The following is a 21336-nucleotide window of genomic DNA, read 5'->3' as shown; positions in this document are numbered from 1 at the left end:
CATGCCACCTTTTAATTTTAGTTTTTTTTTTTAAACAGTGGCCCCTTTTTCTCTTTTTCGGGAGTGTAAATGATCTGGTCTTGTAGCGTACGCGCGTGTGGCAGATGGTGAACACGGCATGACGTCTGGATGGATGCGCGGCCATGCTGGCAGCGAGCTGCCGCTGGTAGGCTGCCCGTATCCATCACGCTCCCTTTCTGCCGCCCCCCCCCCTCCGCTCCCTCACCCTCTCATTTTCTTCTTCCTCTTCACACCAGCCGCCATGTTTTCCGCCATTTTCCGTCCTTCCATTTTCAAACACCCCCCCCCCCCCCCCCCCGCCTTGTCAGGTTTGTCTTGAGCGCCGGCTTCTTGACTTTTAATCGAATCTAAAGATTGCTTGCATGCACCCCAGGGGGTTGGGGGGGGGGGCGCTGCCCTCCGGTACCCAAACTGCTATTGCCTGTTCTTGTTTTGTCATTTGAATGTTTTGAAATACTCGCTCTTTAATAGTTTGACTTCACTGACGCACTTGCTCTCTCCTAGATGCAGACAAAAACAAATCTTTAAAAAAATTTAATGGATAACGTTGAAAATCAGTTAAAAAAAATACTTGCACCTCCACTCCTAAGGCATACCTGAAAACATAACGCACCGCCTTCAGTAGTCACACTCTGCCCTTGCCTACACCATTAAAAACGCCCCCACCCCCAAAAAAACGTTTTTTACATTCTGTAAAGAAATGAAAAAGATTACTGTGACTCTGTTTCCCATGGAGGTAACTATTGTTTTATCCTGCACCGTTTGTGCAGCGATAGCAGTTCTATCACCGCCAAAAAGATGCTATGCATTAGCCAGTCTATGGCAATTTCCTTTGTGTTAGCATTAAATTAGCAGACTCGTCACTGCATTTTTTTTCCTCATGAGTCAAAGCAAAACATTGTCAGAGGAAAAACTCAGCTGACGAGTAATTCAAGGCAACACTATAAGCTTTTTATTTTATCAAGAAAAAAAATGAAGCGGTGCGCCATTATCAATAGCTCAAAAGAGTTGCGCACCTCCGAAAAGAAAAATCCTCAATAATGCTATTTTTCATTTTCCTTCCTTTTTTGTAATTTTATGGAGTAAACTGTCACGTTTAACCCCCTCCAGTTTAATCTCGCGCACCTCCAGTATGATACTACCGCTTTTCGGTGTTCTCACTTTCTAATACCGGCTGAACCTTTGACCCCGTCATAAAAGCTATCTGATGTTTTTGTAGTGGGTACGCAATCCCTTAAGATTGTGATTTATGCATTAAAAGTTGGGCAAGTGGAAGTGACACAAAACACACACACCTTGATTTATTTAGGAATACAGAACAGCATGGCAGCAGCAACGAAAGGTGTCTGGCGTCTCACCGACGCCCTGTTTTAACAAGACGTTCTCCGGCGGTGCACGTGTCACATTTTAATTGCCGCGGAAAGCGAATGACGCCGGCGAACGGCTTTGCGCTGACAACTATTAATTAGCCGCCCTCCCCTTAATGGCTCCCCAATGCAACGTGGCGGCCATCTTGGCACCTCCAAAATTTTTCCCTCACTTTGTTTCAGATTTTTTTTTCCGGTAAGTTAATTTTAATTTAGCTTTTTAAAAATTGTTTTTAACTTAGTTTCTCAATGCTATTTTTGCCTTGTGACTTTTAATCAACTTGTTTTTCACGCAGGATGTCAGGAGTGAATGATCACCATTACCTCACTTGCTAACATCTCATTATTATTTTTTTTTTAATAGATTTGGTGTTTTGAGTGATGCATCATCATCATCTCAGCATTTGCATCTGCACATTTTTTTTCCCTGCCGGAATCACAATATCGCACCGTCTTTCACACACCAAAGTGAGAAAAAGTGGTGCGCGCTATGAAGGGTGTTAATTTGCACGCATTATAATTTTCTCCTTGTCGAAGCAGCTCTGCGCGCCACACGGCTCATAACGCACCACCCACAGGAACCGCAGGCCCGAAATAGCCGTGATTGACAGGTACAGAAACACAGTTACTATAACAACTACCTCCTGGCTCTCATGAGCGCGCAGCCCCTCCCACCACCTTACCACCTCGCCCTTTTTCATTTTCTTTCCACCCCCCACTCCAAAGTGCGTGTGGGTGTCGAGGGAGGAAAGAGATTACCGGTATGAAAAAAAAAAAATAGATGGCAATATTCTTTCACGCTGAGATGCCTGGCACCTTCCATTGGGTCTAACCTGAGTGGGAGAGTTGGGGGGGAGGGGTGTGTGCTCAGGGAAGGGGGTGCGAGAGGAAGGAGAGTGGGAAGATGAAACGAGCCCTTACACAACAATGTGGAAAAATAAACCTTTTGTACACTCGCTTTTTGTGTTTCTCTTTTTGTTGCCGAGTGTCAAGTAGCTCCCAATGGTGTAAGTGCACAGGCGCACCCCCATCCCTCCAGAAATAATGATGAGTGTACCCTCACGATGACCTTTTTTGCCGTCTTTTTGTGGTTCTCTTTTTGGAGGGGGCTCTGCTTTGTTAAGTGGCTCAATTGTGTAACCACACAGGTGCACTCCCTCCCTCCTAATATAGTGACTAAGATGAACGCACCTCCACCTTTTGGAGAATGCGCTCTCAGGTGCCTCATAATTGTATAACTGTACTGGTGCACTACATCTCCTGCCCCGGATGATATTTGTGTTGAGTGTGTCGCCACCTTTCTGGGAATGTACTTAAAGGTGACTCGCAACTCGGTAACCGCACCGGCGCACCCCCTTCCTCCGAGAATGATGAATGCTATGAGCCCAGAATGATTGGCTTGGGATGAGCAACACACACACACACTTTTTGAGGGCTGTGCTTTTTAGGTGGCTGTATTAACCAGACTGGCGCACCCCCTCCCTCCTAGAATGATGATTGGGATGAGCCCCCACCCACCTTTTTTGGGAATGTGCTTTCAGGTGGCACCCAGCTGGTACGCCCCCTCCTTCTTCGGATAATAATTAGGATGAGTGCACCTCCACCTTTCTCGGATTTGTGCTTGCACATTCCTCCCATATTTTTTAAAAATAATTTTCTATCCTCTAGGAAAAAAACAATATTTTGTGCATCAAAACTCCAAACTGTATTGTTAGCTTGTTCCGTGGCACTTCCTGCCACAAAGTAAGACAACCAATCAATTTGGCAACTTTTTGTGCATGCACACACACAGATGCACACGCACACAGTGGTGGCATCTTTATATTCCCTTTGAGATTTTGACAGAACTGTTCCCTTGCGGGTGACAGCTGTGAGCACAGGAATGTACACACACACACCCCAAACTTCTTTCTTTAGAGGTCCTGACAGGTGCTGCATTGTTATGGCATGTCCGACTGTGGCAGCTTGTTTGCCTCAGACCTCTCACCCTCTGATGACTCACGCATGACGAGATGAGACGGGGGGTTGGTTTGAGCCCGGGTGGGGGATGAGGTGACATTACGGTTGTGGGAAGGGGGTTCTACTTGTCTTAGAGGAGTTGTATGGCACATCTCATATAGCTAAGGGGCTAAGAAGGTTAAATCACTGTTTATAAATGCTATCTTGGGCAAGTGTGCTTGTGGAGCAAGAAGAGATTGAATGTTTGTGTGTGAGAGAGAGAGTGCAAGATTGTATCTGCAATTGTCTCGTGTGTGTGTGTGTGTGTGTGTGTGAGAGGAAAAGTGTGTGTTTGCCTATTTGTGTTGAGAGAAAGTTTGTGTGTGTGAGAGTGTGTTTATGGGTGTAGAGAGATTTTAGAATGTGTGTGTGTGTGAGAGAAAGTTTCTCTGGGTGTGTTTGTCTGTTTGTGTTGATGTGTGAGTGCCCGTGCAATAGTTCTAAGAGAGCGAATGTTTGTGTGAGAGAGGAAAGTGGAAAGTGTGCGCATGTGCGGGTATTTATGAGCGTGAGAACGTCTGTGTGTCTCTGTATGTGCAATGAGAGTCAATATTCGTGTAAGAGAGAGATTAGAAAGTGCGTGTGTGTATACGTCGTCAGCGTATGTGTGAGAGCACGTGTGCCTGTTTGTGGGCGCGAGAACGTACAAGAGTGAATGTTTTGAGTATTTAGAAAGTGTGGGTGTGCGTGTCAGTCTATATGGATGAGTGTGAAGAAATCTGTGTGTGTGTGTGTGTGTGTGCGTATTTCCGCGTGGGAGATCTTGAGTGTGCGTTTCTGCGGCATTTGTTCCCGCCGAACAGGTGGCAGCAATGACGTGCGTCAAGTTCTCGGCAGCTGACTTTGCCTGGCCACCAAGGTGCTCGTGGAGGTGCGCCCATCATCCTCATCTACATTCCACAAGGGAGGAGGGAAAGAGGTGCGCTCACCCATGCGTGTGTGCGCGCTAGCACAATTGAGAGCTACAACCGACAGCAGTGCCCACCCAAATGACGGAATTTTTTTCCGCTACAAAGTTTGGTGCGTTTCATTTGTTGAAAATGTTGTTGAGGGCGAGGTGCACACGCATCGATAACCGAGCGTTAATTAGTCTGGCGTTGGCAAGGGAAGGACGTTTTAAAGTGGGACGGGAGATGATGTATCCAAGAGCACGGTCTCCACGGAGACGGTTGCCATGGTAGCCGCTGAGATCTCGCCTCATTAGCAACAAATATAAATAGCCACACCACGCAGCTAAAGGCCGTCGTGTGATGCCCGTGGCGGAGGAGAAAGAAGAAAAGGATCGGGAATGGGAGAAGCGAAGAGGAGAAGATGGGGGGGGGGGGGGAATGAGAGAAGTGAAGCAAAGGGGCCAGCAGGTCAGGGAGGAGCAGGAAGTATCTTTGAAGATCAAGTCATCGATTCCGCGCTAACGAAGACAATCCATCTCGATGAAGGTCGACCCCTCACCTGTTGTAACGGAGTCACTTTTTCCCCCTCGACAAAAGTTTTTTTTTTAGAAAAGTAATCAGCCAGCGTGCAGTGACACGTTTGAATTTATTATCGTGACATGATGAAGAACAACTGCTGTCGTTCCAGGAATTTACATCCTTGTGACTTCGCTGAATAGTTCACATTTTACTGGATTATGCTTTAATTAAATTTCATTTAATTTGATGTCTTTGATCTCACTATATTTTATTTTTGCTTTATTTCATTTTAGATATATTAGATTGCATTTTATTTATTTGGCCTTTTTTTCAATTAAAAAAAAATTCTACTTATTTTACATTACTGCGTTGCAATTTTATTTTACTTTTTTTTTAAACGATTTATATTTCCTTTTCTTTCTCAGACATTTTTGGGCTGAAAATGGTTGCTGAAGCGTGCTCGAGCAAGCTCATCAACCTGCGGTCCGACCCACCTACGAGGGACCGCAAGACGACGTGATCTCCTCGCCCGCTGAACAGGTGCACTTCCTGTGCAGCATTCCTCTCTCACACACTCGCGCTCTCTCTCTCTCTTTCTCTCTTCACGTGGTGCCGTCTGTCGTGGGCGGCCTACCGAGTCTTTTTTCCTTCCGCGTCCAGCGAGCTCCTCCCTCGGAATGCTTCTCTCAGTGAGTCAGGTGCTCATTGATCAGAAAAGGTAAAAAGTTGAGGACGCCTACTAATGTTGGCGCTCGTTGGTTTTGTAACGTTCGGACCGCACTGACGCACACCGGCTAAAATTACCACATGCGCATTCGTCTCGGGGCTTGGTGCACGCATTCTGTTGACGGTCAGGACACAGGATCCGAAAATGAAATGCTCACTCAATGACGCCACTTGTCACCAGGATAATGAATCAGTTTTTTTGTGTGAATGCTAAAGATGGTGCATTTTTTTTTTGCCATTGACACATTTCTCCACTTATTAAATGGTTGCCTGAACATAGTATTTTGATTGATTTGTGGAACATGAATTAACCAGTATTTTTTTCCATGTCCGGGTGGCGGCCATTTTGACTCTTGCTGTCGACTGAAAATGACATCACTCAGGTGCCGACCAATTACGCCTCACCTGTTTTCTTGTTTTGCTCATGTGACATTCGCAAGCTGAGCACTTCGACACTGTGATGTCATTTTCAGTCGACAGCAAGCAGACGAAAATTCTCAAATGTGTTTTTGGGCCGCTCTGTATCGGCCAAAAGTGTGTCATCAAAGGTACGATTCGCTTTGCTTTCTTTTAGTTTTATTACACAACGGTTAGTTGTTGTTTACAAAGTAAACGTGACGATCTCATCGTGATAATCTCGTAGAAATGACATCCTCATTGGAATGGATGTGGACGATGAGGCGGGGTGTATTTGTCTGCCGCCTGTCTACTAGCTCGCTCGTTCTTCCCATCGTACTTTAAATATTCATAAGTGTCCTTTTGAATATTCATGTCTCATGAGTCCCTGCCGCATCGCTAATTAATAATTCATGAGCCTCACTTGTTGAAGTGTCATTCTCTCTCACACATACACACACACTATAGTAGGAGGCCTATGGATGATGACTCGTTATTTATTATTTATATGTATGTTTGTTATGTTTACGCGCGCAATACACTGATACATATACAGTACTCCGTTCATGTAGCCATCAAGTAAACACCAGTGGCAAAATTAGCTTAGCTTTTCATAAAGGCAAAACTTCTATTGGCTTGTCTGAAAAGAAGGATATATAGATATATCTAATGTTTATTGCAAGCAAATTAGCTGAGTTTGATATAAGTGAGAACTGGCCTAACCGTTTCTAAAATGTAGTAGATGTATCATGCAGCTTCTACATTGTACAGTATCCTATTTATTGTAGAATTAGCTGGAATCGAGTCAAGACTTTTCCTCAACGCAGTAGCTCCGTATCAACCTAATTAACTTAATTAGCATGGCCTGAGATTGCCCCCCAAAAAATAGCAAATGGTGTAACTACACAGCAATCTCATTATCTTATCATACTGTAAATAGGAAATAAAAATAGCATCACCACAATAACCAATAGAACATGTAGCATTTCCACAGCAACCCAATTAGCTCATCTTAATTAGCCGAGCATTGACCACAAAGTAGAGAATGGAGCGCGTCTGTAACAATTACCAATGAGATGAATGCAAACTATGCTAAGTAGCTGATAGCTTGGTTAGCATCGCCATTGACTGGAAATGAGCTCGTCTTCCTCAACAGCGTTAGCGGTCAGCGAGGATCTGAGTGGGGGAATTGACATGAGACAAAGTGACACAAATGCACAAACTCTTGGCTCAGCTCTTCACTTGCTAGTATAATGACGCCTGTTTATGTAACTCGACCACACCGGCAATCGTTGGCACCGGCGACCGGTCCCCGAATCTCCTCTGTGGCCGCATGCCTGCCATACTGACCACAACAGCTGTGTTGTGTGTGTATGCATACCACCCCCCGAAATAATCTCTGGAGTCTTTGATCTCGTATCTTACGCGCAGCCACAACACTTTTATCGACAAATGTACGAAAAGTCAAGCAGAATATGTTGAAATTCTACTATTTACTTAATTACTCAACTTACTGTGTTAACGCGGAGAGACGGTCATTAACGCTAATGCTGTAAATGTAACATTTAAAAACCAATAGTATGTGAGTGCTGAGACACGATCATTCCATAATGCTTCTTTCATATAGCAATTATTGTATTGTTTTTGAAATGCCGAAAGACTTCATTTCCCACAAATGTTTTAATTTTATGAACTGTAAATGCCAAGAGATGATCAACTGCACAATTATGCTCCTATATTTCTTTTCTTAATGTGGTAATGCAGAGTGACAGGCATCAACACTGATGCTATGATGCATAATTTCTTATTCTGTGAATGCTGAGAGATGACTATCCCTTTTAACATGACATTTGTATTCCTATAATTCTCGTAATCCAATTGTGACAGGTTATATCCCTTACTTCTCTTCTTGTACGACTGCTGAGAGATGAGCATTTGAGCAAATGCTATTTACACACTGTGCATTTTTCTGACTTTTTTTTAACTGCTCAAAGAGACGATACTTAGGCATATCGTGGCGTTACACTATTTATGTCACGCTACGCATCTTCTTATTATGCTAATAGTATACTGAGAGATGATCGTCCCAAGCAACTTCCTCTTTGTGCGTCATAGTGAGTGACAGGCGTGTACACTGATGCGGTGATCAAGAATGATTTGTGCAGATGCTGAGTTCTACAACTACATTGCTGTTGTTATTGTGAAAATGTCGCGTGACAAATCCACTCATACTTGCTTCGTGGTAAGTTAAGTAGTCATACAGTGTAAGCAACATGGAATAACTGCTGTAATGGGTTGCAGCTGTATATTCATGTCTTTCTTTGCTCAATGCATCTCTTGGCATTTCTCATACCTGTCAATACCATAGTTAGCCATAGTTCATACGGATTTCGTGGGGAATCTTACGTATATGGTCGTATCGCACAAATCATACGGATTCTGAAAATTTCTGTTTGTTTCTTTTCCCCTAACAGGTAGTTCCGTTTGCTTTTGCCCAGAAAAAAAGTAACGCAGGAATACAACTCTGAACACAGTAATGCCACTAAGTACAATGATGATTCTTGATGATTGACATTAAGCAGACATTGTATTAAGGAGATCTACATTAAATATAATTGAACATTTCATGGGTTTTTTTCTGCCGTTATTTTGACATATAAAATGCTTTGGTATGTTATAAGGAGGGCGGCCCGGTAGGCCAGTGGTTAGCACGTCGGCTTCACAGTGCAGAGGTTCGATTCCAGCTCCGGCCTCCCTGTGTGGAGTTTGCATGTTCTCCCCGGGCCTGCGTGGGTTTTCTCCGGGTGCTCCGGTTTTCTCCCACATTCCAAAAATATGCATGGCAGGCTGATTGAAAGCTCTAAGTTGTCCCTAGGTGTGAGTGTGAGTGTGAATGGTTGTTCGTCTCTGTGCGATTGGCTGGCAACCGATTCAGGGTGTCCCCCGCCTACTGCCCGGAGACAGCTGGGATAGGCTCCAGTACCCCCCCGCGACCCTAGTGAGGATCAAGCGGTTCGGAAGATGAATGAATGAATGAATGTTATAAGGATTTTTTTGCTCTTTATAAGGATTTTTTTTGGTAGTTTATACAGGTTGGCGCTCCGAAAAGTTGACGGGCATGATTTCTGGTCAATATTGCAGACGCTTGTTGAACGTGTGATGTGCCGTTACGGTGCTTGACGTCCACTGACGGTAAACGGGGCCAGGTGGGGTGGAGGGGGTCTCAGCGCTCCGACCCTGAACCCCCTCCCAAACTCACCGACACCCACACCCCGTGGCCCCTCCCCTTCCACGGCGAGAGCGGAGCAAAAGCGGAGGAGGAGCAGAGCGGCGCCTCACTCGACAGCTTCAGCTCCGCAGAGAGGAGCTCCACTCCCGGCCCGAGCTCGCCTTCAACTCCCGGTAAGCTCATCCGCCCCTCGAGACCACGCGAACACACACACGGGGGGGGAATAAAATAAAAAATATAATCGTTTCTAAACCTAATCGCTCATATTCGCTATCGAAGACATAATTCAAATAAAAATGTTAGGTTTTGTGGTTTTTGGGGCGACCGAAGTCTCATTTAGCCGGGTGGGACGTGCTTGTTAACTGATCGTTTTCTTCCCATCCGCGCTGTATATTCGTTAAATTTCACTTAATCTTATTTCCTTCGTCAACTATTCGTTTGATGAATGAAGCCCCTTTATTTATTTTTGAGTTTGTATGACAGCCGGCTGAAGCCCGGCAGCAATAGGTCCACTAGCACCCCCTCAAACCCCCCGCCACCCCCCTCGCCTCCGGGTAAAAATAGCCCCGCCGTCGTCAAGCGTGTCCCGGGTCAACAGTAATGCGACACACCGGCAAGTGTGGAGTCTTCTTCTTCTCCATCTTCGACATAACACCTGTTTCGGAACTTTCACACCACACGTGGGTAGCACGGGGGACTTCACTGCAATATCTCTTAAACTCACACACACACACACGCACACACACACGCAAAAAGCAAAAGAACGATGACGATCGTGACATGCGGGCAGGTTTTTCCCCACCACCTCACTTTTTGGGGGGGCCTTTGACGCAGCTGTCGCAGCCACAAAAGATGCTGTGGCCGCACAGGTGCACCCGGCAGAACAACGTAACCCACATTTTACTTACTTTCTGTTTAACGTCAACATCTGATGCAGAAGTAAAACGATCCCAAGATGTGGATTTGTCAAAGAGATTTTAAAAAAAGGGCTAGTGTATGGCGAACGATGCCTCTACTCGTGATCGGTATGTCTTCATTCCTGGAAGCAACTGTTCGACTCAGTGTTTTTTTTTTTTTTGTGTAGCAAAAAAAAAAAGGTGACATTTTTTACAGTTCAGGATGCGCTCGGGAATGGCGCTACACTGCGGCTAGAGGGGGCTATTGCCGCCCCCGCACCCCGGCCAGAAAACTGTGTAGCCCCAGTTTAGCTCCACCGGCATTTTATTTGATATTCTAAAATATATTGATACATTATTTTTCTCCCCACGCCCCCCCCCCCCAACTATGTATAGTTCAATTCGCCCTTGAAGCATGGCTTTTTTGCACCCTGGGATACACATGCTTAAACATACACACACACACACACACAGCCTGTATATATCTATACAGGCCTACCATACATAACCACCTTCATATCAATGTGTATAAGAGCTTGTCTGAATTAGCATCGAGCCACGTTTAGCATTCAGACATTAAACAAGGATGCAATACTGTTTACTCAATCCCCAGACGATGACCGTAAACTTGCTTGCTCAAATTCTAAAAGTAGCTAACAAAAAAAACAGCAGCAAGAAAACAAACAACTAAAAGTAAAAAAACTGTTGTCTTTTGAGGCTAGGTAGGGGGTAGCAATATATTAGCAACAGGCTAATAAATAGCGTATAGGTTACTTTATTACGTTACATGATGCACAATTAGGTTAACATTATTCATATCCACCGACCTTTATCTTTCTCCTCTTCTTGAAATGGACACCTCATGGGTTTTTGGGAGTGTTTCTCCAGTGGTGAAAATTAGTCTCTTTTTGTTTTATGAGTAATTATGAAATGCAATTTATTCAGAGATAGAAATTTGTGTTGTGTGGCCTGGGGATCCTATACAGCGGTCAGCTTCTATCCCCGCCGACCTGCCTCCCTCCCTCCTCTTTACTTAATCTCTCACAAATTGACAAATTTTCTAAAATATCGCATTTCTGTTGCGAACAAATGTAAGGGAAACACAGACACAGCCAACACCAGATGGCTTGCTCTCTGAAGCAAGTTGATGTGTAGGGCATTTAGCGCAAATAGTGTACCAACCTGATGAGGAAATGAGCGGCGGCACACAGAATTTTTTTTTTTCACGCACCCTGGGGGACCGCCCACTTTGCCCTGGCCTCAGGAGAGAAAAGAAATAATCCAGCCCCCCCCCTTAATGCATTCTCTCACATGCAAGCAATGTACTGTGCTGTGTGTCCTATCATTTATTGAATGTTCTTGCCAGACATTAATGGCACCATCTTGTACAATTTCAATCAACATGACAAGCAGAAATAGTCCAGTCCAAGTAAAAACAAAACAAAAACATCATGCATTCAGTCAACAACAAGCGCACTATGTACTCATCCACAGGCCACAGCAATTGGATACTTCTTGCCAGATCTTAACCACCCACCTGGCACAGTAGGAATCAATCCCAAGAAAAAAATAGTCCAAATGACTCGATGGCACACTTGGTCACACTCGCGTTCGTAATGTCATTTGATTTAATTCGTGCCAGTTCTTCACAATTATTGCCACCTTGCCCAATGGAAATCATGCCAACCACTGTTAAACGTCTTTGTGCGAGTACGCCCTTAAGTAGCTCCTGGACGCCAGTGAGGCGGCAGATGGATGATGATGATGATGATGATGTCGCCGCACGCTCCTCGCCTCCCGCCTGCCATCCATCACGTGCTAATGATGGTGTCACACCTCCTCCGCCGTCCTCTTTCTCCTCTTCTTCCTCCATCCCCCCTAGGCATGCAGTCTTCCGCGTACCACTCCATCTTTTTTTTTTTTCGTCCACCTTCCTAAAATCCCCTCTCTTGAGTTTTGCGTACACCTTTCCGTAAAGTTCAGACTTTAAAATAAAGGTGGGGAGCCATTTTATGATTGGGGGGGCTTTTTGTCGAGTCCCCTGAGGGCCATAGTAAATTTATGAAAGAACATGGGAGTGCATTAGGCTAATTGTTAGCATATCTGCTAAAAACGGGACTCTAAAATCTACTCCGGTCGTAACTTTTTTTTTTTGTCCACATACCTTTAAAAAAAAAACTTCTAGAGGTACACTATACATCATGCGTTTGCCCAAAGTTACATCTTTAAAAACAAGGGAGCCATTTTATGATTGGGGCCCATTTTGTAGAGTGTCTATGGCTGTAGTAAATTTCTGAAACAAAATGGCCGTGGGCTAGGCTAATGTGTGTCCATATCAGTTAGTTTTTTATTTCATTTGACCTTTTTTTCAGTAATTTTAATTTGGGCTGATTTGTGCGTTTTTGTTATTTAAACAAAACGGCTTCATTTTAATGGAGTCTTTATGAGCTTTAGTGTTAGTTTTAGTTTTGTTTTAATTGACTGTTTGACCTTTCCTCTTCTGTATAGACGTACAGAAATACAAAAGTTCATGATATGATATTAATTGACAAAAAATGAAAACAAAGGACATTTTTCCTATACCTATAATTTTATAAATGTGTGATTTAGTTTCTGTTGTCATTTTAAAAAAAAATCAATTTCAGTTTTATTAATTTCATTAGGGCGGCCCGGTAGTCCAGTGGTTAGCACGTGGACTTCACAGTGCAGAGGTACCCGGTTCGATTCCAGCTCTGGCCTTCCTACGTGGAGTTTGCATGTTCTCCCTGTGCTTGCGTGGGTTTTCTCCGGGTACTTCGGTTTCCTCCCACATTCCAAAAACATGCTTGGCAGGCTGATTGAACACTCCGAATTGTCCCGAGTGTAAGTGTGGGTGGTTGTTCATCTCTGTGTGCCCTGCGATTGGTTGGCAACCGGTTCAGGGTGTCCCCCGCCTCCTGCCTGAAGACAGCTGGGATAGGCTCTAGCAATCCCCGCGACCCTCGTGAGGGTTGGTGACCAGTCCAGGGTGTACCTAATGTTGTGTCCATTGCAAAATAATTATATCCGCTGTGTGGGTGTGAGTGTGGGCTTTTTGTTCTTTCAAGTGTGGTGCCAGTGATCGCCACGTTCTGCTCTTGCTTCTTTTTAATCTCCCGCCAACCCGTTTTGGGACTTGCCATCCTCGGAGCTCATTATTCCGCCGTCTCAGGTGTTGCCGGATAAAACGTTCCCCCCGGGCGTCGCGTTCCAGCGGAATGCGAAGCCATTTCCTTTTGGCACATGGCTGCGTGCGTGTTTTGGCCCTTAGCACTCTTCCTGCCGCCACCAGTCCCGCCGCTCCGGTATTCTGGGAATATTTTGCGCGTATCAGATGATGCTGCGCGCAGCTGCTGCTTCTAAGAAAAGCTCCAGGACGCTTTTGAACATGCACACGCGTTATATGTAAATACACAAATGCCGCATGTCAGAGGAGGGCCCGTAGACACATGCACGCGCACACACACACTCAACAAATGCACACTTACTGTAATAGGCTTTGAGTAGCAATTAGCTGTCAGGCCAGGAGGGCTTTTGGAAAGAGAGGATGGAGGATGCCACACACACACACACACACACACACACACGCTTAAGATTGCCGACTTGATGTCATCGCCACAAGCTATTCTTTTATGTCGCAGCAGCTGTTGGATATGACTGTACGTGTGTGTGTGTCTGTGTGCAAGCAATAACAATTTTTTTTTCCTTCACCTCTCTTCTCCAGCCCTTTTATTTTTTTTCAACCCCCCCTCCCCCTCTCCCTCCACTCCTGCGCTAAAGCAAGCAAAAGAAGAGGAAGAGAGAAGGATAATTGCGTTTCTGCTGACCGCCCTGTGGGATCATGGGATATATGACCTCATCATTCAACTGCCAGCTTCTTCACTGAGCGTAGGTCGGCATACACATGCACGTAGTCATACACACACACACACACACACACACACGCATGCAGCCGGAGTGAACAGAAATGACGGCCGCTGCTTTTGCAGACGTACGATGGACAAAGCAGTGGAGGCGGACCACACCTGCCACGCGGTGTCGTGTGATGTCATCGGTAGCCCCCCGCCCCCACACCCCTGCGTCGCCATGCCCACCCAGGAGGAGGAGGATGACAAAGACAGCAAGCAGGTATACTCGGATACTTGTCCGGGCAGAGAGAATAGCACAACTGGGGCCGGCGGACTCAATAATTTCCACATTCGGATGAACGTGGGAAATTGCCGGGTTGAGGGTTTAACACCCAACGCGCGACACCCGTTGCAGTGAAAGCAATTGTCAATGTCGCTGGCCCGCCTCTGATACGGCTCTGATGCTACCTTCAAATTTGCTAGGTCGCCCTCCCCCTCATTATTTCCCGGTTTTCTTTTTATACGGAACCGCCACGGGGGATTAAAAAATAAAAAAAGCGGGAAAATGCCATGCGAAAAGGGGGGGGGGGTCACATTAATAATGTACACGCACACACCCGCAATGACTAATGTTGTCCCTCGCAGAGTCTTTGTCACCAGACGGCATCGCAGAAAAAAGTCAAGGTAAGCGAAAACGATCGCAGCCGGCATTCGTCAAAACGCGTTGACGCGGCCGCGCGGCGCCTTTGCTCATTTGTCCCGCTTCTCTCGCCGCAGGCCAAAGGCAAGCTGGTGCGCAGCATGGCCGTGTGCGAGGACGCACCCGATCAGGAAGAACAACTTCAGGTAACGCGCGTTGTTATCTTCGTCGTCATCATTTCGTCCCCTTCTTGAGCATTTCCTTTCCGCGCGGCAGGCGTCGCCGGTCGCCGGCATCCCCCGAGACGGTGGCACTTCCTGTCAGGAGGAGGAAGTGGAGAACGGCAGCACACTCTCTAAAGGTGAGTGCTGTCAGAAATGCGAAGGATGGAGTCGAACACAACATCGATGCTAGCATCATTAGCCTGCCTATGACGTTTTGTATGCGTGTTAGCATCAAGCTAGCAGCTTCCATTGTTCCTTCCTCCCTCCCTTCAAATAAGCCCATTTGAAAAAAAAAATAAAAATGTTGACTTATTAAGTGTGCTGTCGTTGTAGAAAGCAGTGTGGAGTACCGCGACTCAACGGGTGTGGACCTTCACCGTTTCATCGTGGACACGCTGAACAGTAACCCCAGAGACCGCATGATGATGCTTAAGCTGGAGCAGGACATGGTCACCTTCATTACGGGAGATAGGTACACACACACACACACACACACACACACACACACACACACGGTAGTGCATGTGTGTAAATGTGAAGGAGAGCGCGTCCTTGTGCGCTATCGAAATAATGATTCACACTTCAAAGTCTGCTCAAGATTGAAGACGCTCATTTACGTTTTGGGCAAACTTCAATGGAAGGTTTTTCTATCTGCGGTATACTTGGCTCCCGTTTCTCCTCCTCTTCCTGCCCGACGTTATGCTTGATGTTTCTGCAGCACTTTCAAGAAATTCCCGCACATGTCTTCGTACCACCGCATGCTGGTGCACCGCGTGGCCGCCTTCTTTGGCATGGAGCACAACGTGGACCAGACGGGGAAGTCGGTCATCATCAACCGCACCAGCAACACTCGGATGTAAACGCACGCCACTCGCCATCACCGCGCTCGTCCTTATCGTTTCGATTATTTGTGGAAGGTTACGCAATCAACGCCTTTGTTGTTCTTGTGCCAGACCGGCGCAGCGTTTCCTGGATCAGGTTCAGGATGACAAAGCCGCTGAGATCCCTCACTGGAAAAGCATTTTGAAACGTAACGGCAGCACAGATGAACAGGTACGCTCTTATTTATTTTATTCGATTTATTAAATCTCTATCTCTGGACCTCACGTTTTAACACGCTGTTTCTAGTTTTTATTATAATTTTTTTTTGAGACGCGTAAAAAAATATATTGTTGTCAAACTAAACGTAAAACAAAGGGAATGACATCTTCGCCTTACAAATGCCCTCCCGCTAGTTTAATAACAAAAAATGCAAATGATGTTCACACCCAATAAACACCCACACGGCACCAGCACAATTTTTTCACTTCATTGGAGTAAATTTTTATATAATTTATAAAATAGTACTACTGTGCTTTTTAAAAATGTATATATTTTTTAATGGCACCTCCTTCCCTCTCAGTGGGGCAAAACGTTTTGATCAGCCCTTTTTTTTTTTTTCATTTTCGTTTTTTTTGCACATCAGACACGACGCTCCACCTTGCGCGACAAGCAAAGCAAGTCTATGGAGGAGCGAGAGGAAGAATATCAAAAAGTGCGAGAGAGAATCTTCAACCAGGAGGTGAGACGCCCAACTTCACTCTCAATCACAAGAATGCAATCTTTAACTCCTGTTCTTCTTCATTCTTTTTTTTCTTTTTTTTTTTTAAACAGCCTCTCTGCACAAAAGAGAGTGGCCACATTGAGAGCAGGTAACCGCCCATGCCTTGTCTCCATGTCCTCGTTCACCTTAATCCCGCGACAACGGATCATTAACATAAATGTGTGTGCGTTTGCGTGTAGACTCGCAGAGGAAGGTAACCCGTACGCCGAGACCCAGAGGAGAAGGCAGCTCTTCAGGTAGCACATTCATCATCTTAATTTGCATCGAGCGACTCGCACACATAACCGCGCGCACACACGCTCGCTCGACTGCGCGCTGACTAATTGAAAGCGGCGCAAGGTTGGCAATTAAGGACACGTTCACACTACAAGGGCCTCATTTTTAAAAAGCCTACTTTTATTTTACTCGGCTCCCACTGAAACTCGGCAAACTTTACTCACTTAAATCAGTTCGCGCTGACAAAAACACGTCGTTGCCAGGCAGAATAAATGAACCATCCGTCGCGGCTGCATTACTACTACCACCAAAAATGGGCACTTTATGCTTCATGTTTCAAGTGGGATGATATTCAGGTCAAATATAATTCAATACTGGGACGCAAAATAACTTTGAAGATACGGCCGTCGCATTGGATCCCTCCCCAACATGGCCGCCGTTCTTCCCCTCCTAACGGCGGCCATCTTGTTGTCCACAGGGGCAACCGTGACAGCTCCGGGTCCAGCTGGACAGGCAGCAGCCGCCAGAGCAGCACCGAGACCGACTGTCGCTACGGCAATGAGCCCCGGCCGTGGAGCAGCACCGACTCGGATTCCTCCTCGTGCCAGTGGACCGCCGCGGCTCACAAGCCCCGCCCCCACCCGGCCGCCAATCCCAGCTGGGAGGCTCATGGCGGAGCAGGTGCAAGCCCGAGATGTTTTTTCACACTGTAAACACCTCCGACTTGTCGCTAACGCTGAATGCTAATCGCAATGTGCTGGTCGCCGTCTAATTAACAGTAGAAAGTCTTTGCCTTCGCGCCCGCGCTGCACATTTTTACACTTCCGCTAATCTTCGCACCCTCAAAAATGAGAGAAACACATTTTTTTGTCGTTGTTGTTGTTCATTTTTTGTTTTTTGGGGGGGGTTGAAAGTTACTCCCCAACCCAAAAAATGGTGATACAAGCTCTTCATTTTATTAATCAGAAAATTTGGGTAATTTCTTTCCATTTTCAGATGAAAAAAAAGTCTTCCGTGGACATAAGTGGCATCATGCTAACGTGTAGCACATGCTAGCGTGGTTCTCAAGCTTTGTTTGAAAATATTTGAAAACAAACAGTTCTGAAACACTGAATGCAAATTTAAGTTAAATACAACTGAACTGTACTGTGATGGATTTCAAAAGTTTTAAATCACAACATGATGCACAGTTTCAATTGATTAAATTCAGTGATTCATTATGTACCACTAGAGGGAGCACATGTTTTTAAAAAATTGAACAAAGTTGAAAAATAAACAAGGTCCTGCATTGACATTGAAATTTGGGTTTGAACTCTCATAGGGAATAAAATGTTTCAAATTCAACCATGTCGATCAAAAAATTAATCACCAAAATATTGACAATTTTCATCTCTGAAAACATTTTTTTTTTAAATGAAAAACGTCTCGCGTTAAAATTACCTGGGATGGGCGCCAGCTCTCCTTCAAATGACAACAAGCATCTCAAAAATATAGATGCCGGGATGATATTGTGTGGTCGTAAATCTTTCCTTTCCCTCCACCAGGTTCCGTCTCTCTCTACAGGGTGTCCTCCGAGCAACCCGTCATTGCCGAGACCCCTGCCAGCCCCGCTTACATCCTAGAGAACGGCATCCCACCGGGAAGCATCCTGGTCAACCCGCACACCGGTCGTTACACAAACACACACGCACACTACACATTCGCGACATGGCCAGCCATTTTAAAAATCAAATGGCCACTGATGTTTCAGGACAGCCTTTCCTGAACCCTGATGGAAGCCCCGTGGTGTACAACCCTCCTGGTGCTCAGCAGCCAATCAGGAGCCAGATGCACGGAGCTCCGGCACAGCAGCCTACGCAGCAGCCTACACAGCAGGTAATACACACACACACACACACACACACGTGCAGAAAGCTCAATGCCGTGTAAAGATAAGGAAAACATGAGGGTACATGCAGTAGATATAAAAAGTCTACACACCCCTGTTCAATTGCCAACCTTTTGTGATGCCTTTGTAAAAAGAAAAACTAAAGCAACGCAGCCATTGCAGCGCCTACAAGAACATCTGAACTTTAATACCAAAATGCAAATGAGTTTGAGATGATTGACGTGTGTGCGTGTGTGTGTGTGTCTCCCAGGTGTACTCATCCGTCTCATACACGGCCCCGCAGATGTTGCCCATGGCCCCTTCACAGCCATACCACGCCGTACGTAGCAGGGCCCCACTTCCTGTTAGCGCCTCAACGCTAACTTCCCGTTCACGTTTGCCTCGTCGCCCGCAGATGGAAGACCTGTCGCAGCAGTTTGCCCACGTAGCTGTCAGCTGTCAATCGGCAGGGGAAACCACGCCCCTTTGCCCTCCCGCCCAAGGCTACGTGTACGCAGCACCACCACCACCGCCGCCGTCCCATCCCCCTGCCGCCCCTCAAGCTCCTAACACCCACAGCTACTGCCAGCCCTCACCACAGGTAGGAAAGAACATACACATTAAATATTGGGGATGGGCGAGTACTGATACCAGGTATTGGTATCAAGTCGATACCAGCCACCGATACCCCCCCCAAAAAATTGGCAATTGGTAATAATTGGTGCTACACTTTGGCAAATCATCGTCTGAGTCAGAAAGAAAGGTTTTGTTCACAATTTTTGTCCTTGTGTTAAATGGAATGTTATGTATGAAAAGTACTAGCGGTATCGGTATTGGTGAGTACTCAAACATTGAATACTCAGACTGGTATCGGTCTGGAAAAATCGTGGGGCATCCTAATTAAACCTACAAGACAATTAATAATGATGATTTTATTGTTTTAAATCGTTAGATTCGATTAATTGAATGTTAATGTCCAACATTAAGCAGGACAAAATAGTTCTGTTTAAAATAATCAAATATATATCAGAAACATTCATGAATAGGAAGCAATATAAAAACAATTAGTCAGGTTTAAATGTTTAAATGTTCGTAATTGAATATCATAATTAAATGTTTACTTTAATTACAATTTTAAATGAATAAATTAATCATTATAGTATCGAAAATAATTCTAATTATAATGAATATTCATAATAAAATGGAAAACATTGTTTTCCAGTCAGTAGGTATAGCTTATATTATTGTATTTTAATCGAATAATTTTGAGGACAATAAACAGATGTATGATCTAATAATGTATTTTGTTCAGTTTTTCATTCATGGAAAAATTAAAGCCCACCCCCAAATAAACACCTCACCGCTGCAGTTGAGAACTGTGCTCTGTTCCAGGTGCCTGCCTTCTACTACAGCCAGTATCCTACCTCAGCTCAACACCCGGTCAAAGCCACCTCGCCAGGCTGCAGCGCAGGTAAATATATCACCCCCAAAAAGTCCTTACTGACCCCCCACCCAAAAAAAAAAAAAGCAATGTCACGAGTAGTAGAGGAGGGGGCCGTTACACTGTCAGAGATGAAGTCCTGAGGGTCTCACAGTGAACCGGTCTCTTTTCCTGCTGCTCACACTCATCCGCACCGGAACATGCATTGGTAAAAAAAAAAAGAAACATTAATTAAAATTACTCAACCCCACAAAAACTTCCTGTCACAATATTTTTTCTTTGTTGTCGCCAGGTTATGCCCCCGCGGTGGGTGTCCCACAGCAGCAATCGTACACAGCCATGTCGCCACACCACTGTAGCATTCTTCAGGTAAATGGCAACATCTACTCCTCCCCACAAAAAAAACCCTAAAAACATGACAAAACTGATTGGTTTTTTTCTCTTACTATGCCATCTTTTTTTCCGCAGAGCGGGGTCTGTGTGTATCAACCCAGTAAACTCGGTGAGGCGGGATACTGCTGCGTGGTGGCACCACCGAACCCCCACTGTGGTCCCGCCTGGACCACATAACATTGATCTCACACACACACACACGCATGCACACACAACACACACAGACACGCATATAAATTTTTCCCTACCGCATGTTAACACAAAGCACTCTCACATTAATGCACTGTACCAAAGCTTCATAGTACATCTATAAATTTATATATATATATATAGAATTAAACACCAAGCTGCTGTATTGACTGCATAATTTATACACAAAAATGAGTTTTATATTGATTTGAAATGGTTATATATTGTGATTGATGAAAAAAAAATGCAGTGTGTGTGAATATATTTAATAAACGCACATGGCAAAGTCCCGTTTGATGGATCCAGGTCCGTCTCTTTAGTGCCGCCGCGGCACGTGCAGTCTCATGACACAATTTTATTTTCCAATTATTCATATAAAAAGGATATAACAAGATTTTGTTTTTAATCTGGATTTTCTTACCCCGGCTCATCAGCGCCACCTTCTGTCCAAAGAATTTAACTTCAAGCATTTTAAATATTCGCTTGTACAGATGGTGTTAAAAATTTCATCATGCCATAAAGTCTATCATTCAAGACAAAGAAAAAAATCATAACTAGGCGCTATTAGTGGCAAAAAAATAAATAAATCATGGCTTAGCCCTTCAAGCACCAACGTTCCAAAATTGCACAAAGCAACATTTACACTCTGGCTGCATCTATCACCAGTGTTGAGCTAAAACCTTTTGAAATATTAAAACACACACACAACAACAACTGTGTGTCCTATTGGTGTAAATAAAACATAAAAAGTCACTATTGAATCAACATATTTCAGAAAAAGGCCAATCGATGGCACAGAAATAAATAATAAATCACGTCTTGAAAAGGTCCTATTGACGGCAACAAAATGACGTC

At 44.9% G+C, this 21336-nt stretch overlaps 1 protein-coding gene across 3 annotated transcripts; it reads left to right on the top strand.

Moving 5' to 3' along the window:
* Positions 1–5749: 5749 nt before the first annotated feature.
* arpp21 (cAMP-regulated phosphoprotein, 21) lies at positions 5750–20782 on the top strand. Of its 3 annotated transcripts, XM_052070922.1 has the most exons (22): positions 5750–6069; positions 8033–8159; positions 9059–9319; positions 13785–13952; positions 14050–14188; positions 14554–14592; positions 14686–14754; positions 14825–14909; positions 15106–15244; positions 15491–15628; positions 15726–15825; positions 16238–16333; positions 16426–16463; positions 16555–16611; positions 17070–17272; positions 18136–18258; positions 18342–18466; positions 18730–18798; positions 18874–19059; positions 19851–19929; positions 20192–20268; positions 20368–20782. In XM_052070922.1, the coding sequence occupies exons 5-22, from the start codon at positions 14057–14059 to the stop codon at positions 20467–20469; spliced, it is 1857 nt and encodes a 618-aa protein (XP_051926882.1). In that variant the 5' UTR covers positions 5750–6069; positions 8033–8159; positions 9059–9319; positions 13785–13952; positions 14050–14056; the 3' UTR covers positions 20470–20782. The 3 variants fall into 3 exon arrangements, with proteins under 3 accessions (XP_051926882.1, XP_051926883.1, XP_051926881.1); XM_052070923.1 differs by lacking the exon at positions 5750–6069 and having other exon boundaries at positions 7943–8159; positions 13785–13948; XM_052070921.1 differs by lacking the exon at positions 5750–6069 and having other exon boundaries at positions 7943–8159.
* The last annotated feature ends 554 nt before the right edge of the window (positions 20783–21336 follow it).

The sequence above is a fragment of the Hippocampus zosterae genome, chromosome 7 (assembly GCF_025434085.1).
Source record: "Hippocampus zosterae strain Florida chromosome 7, ASM2543408v3, whole genome shotgun sequence".
Taxonomy (NCBI): Eukaryota; Metazoa; Chordata; class Actinopteri; order Syngnathiformes; family Syngnathidae; genus Hippocampus; species Hippocampus zosterae.
Note: the sequence above shows the minus strand (reverse complement) of the source record. Positions and strands in the feature narration are given on the sequence as shown.

Bases quoted from the DNA above. Each gene is read 5' to 3' on its own strand.
- arpp21 (XM_052070922.1), top strand. From the start codon at position 14,057: ATGGACAAAGCAGTGGAGGCGGACCACACCTGCCACGCGGTGTCGTGT. The intron at 17,273-18,135 runs GTGCAAGCCCGA...TCCCTCCACCAG, and splicing joins GGAGGCTCATGGCGGAGCAG to GTTCCGTCTCTCTCTACAGG. The intron at 18,259-18,341 runs GTCGTTACACAA...CTGATGTTTCAG, and splicing joins CCTGGTCAACCCGCACACCG to GACAGCCTTTCCTGAACCCT.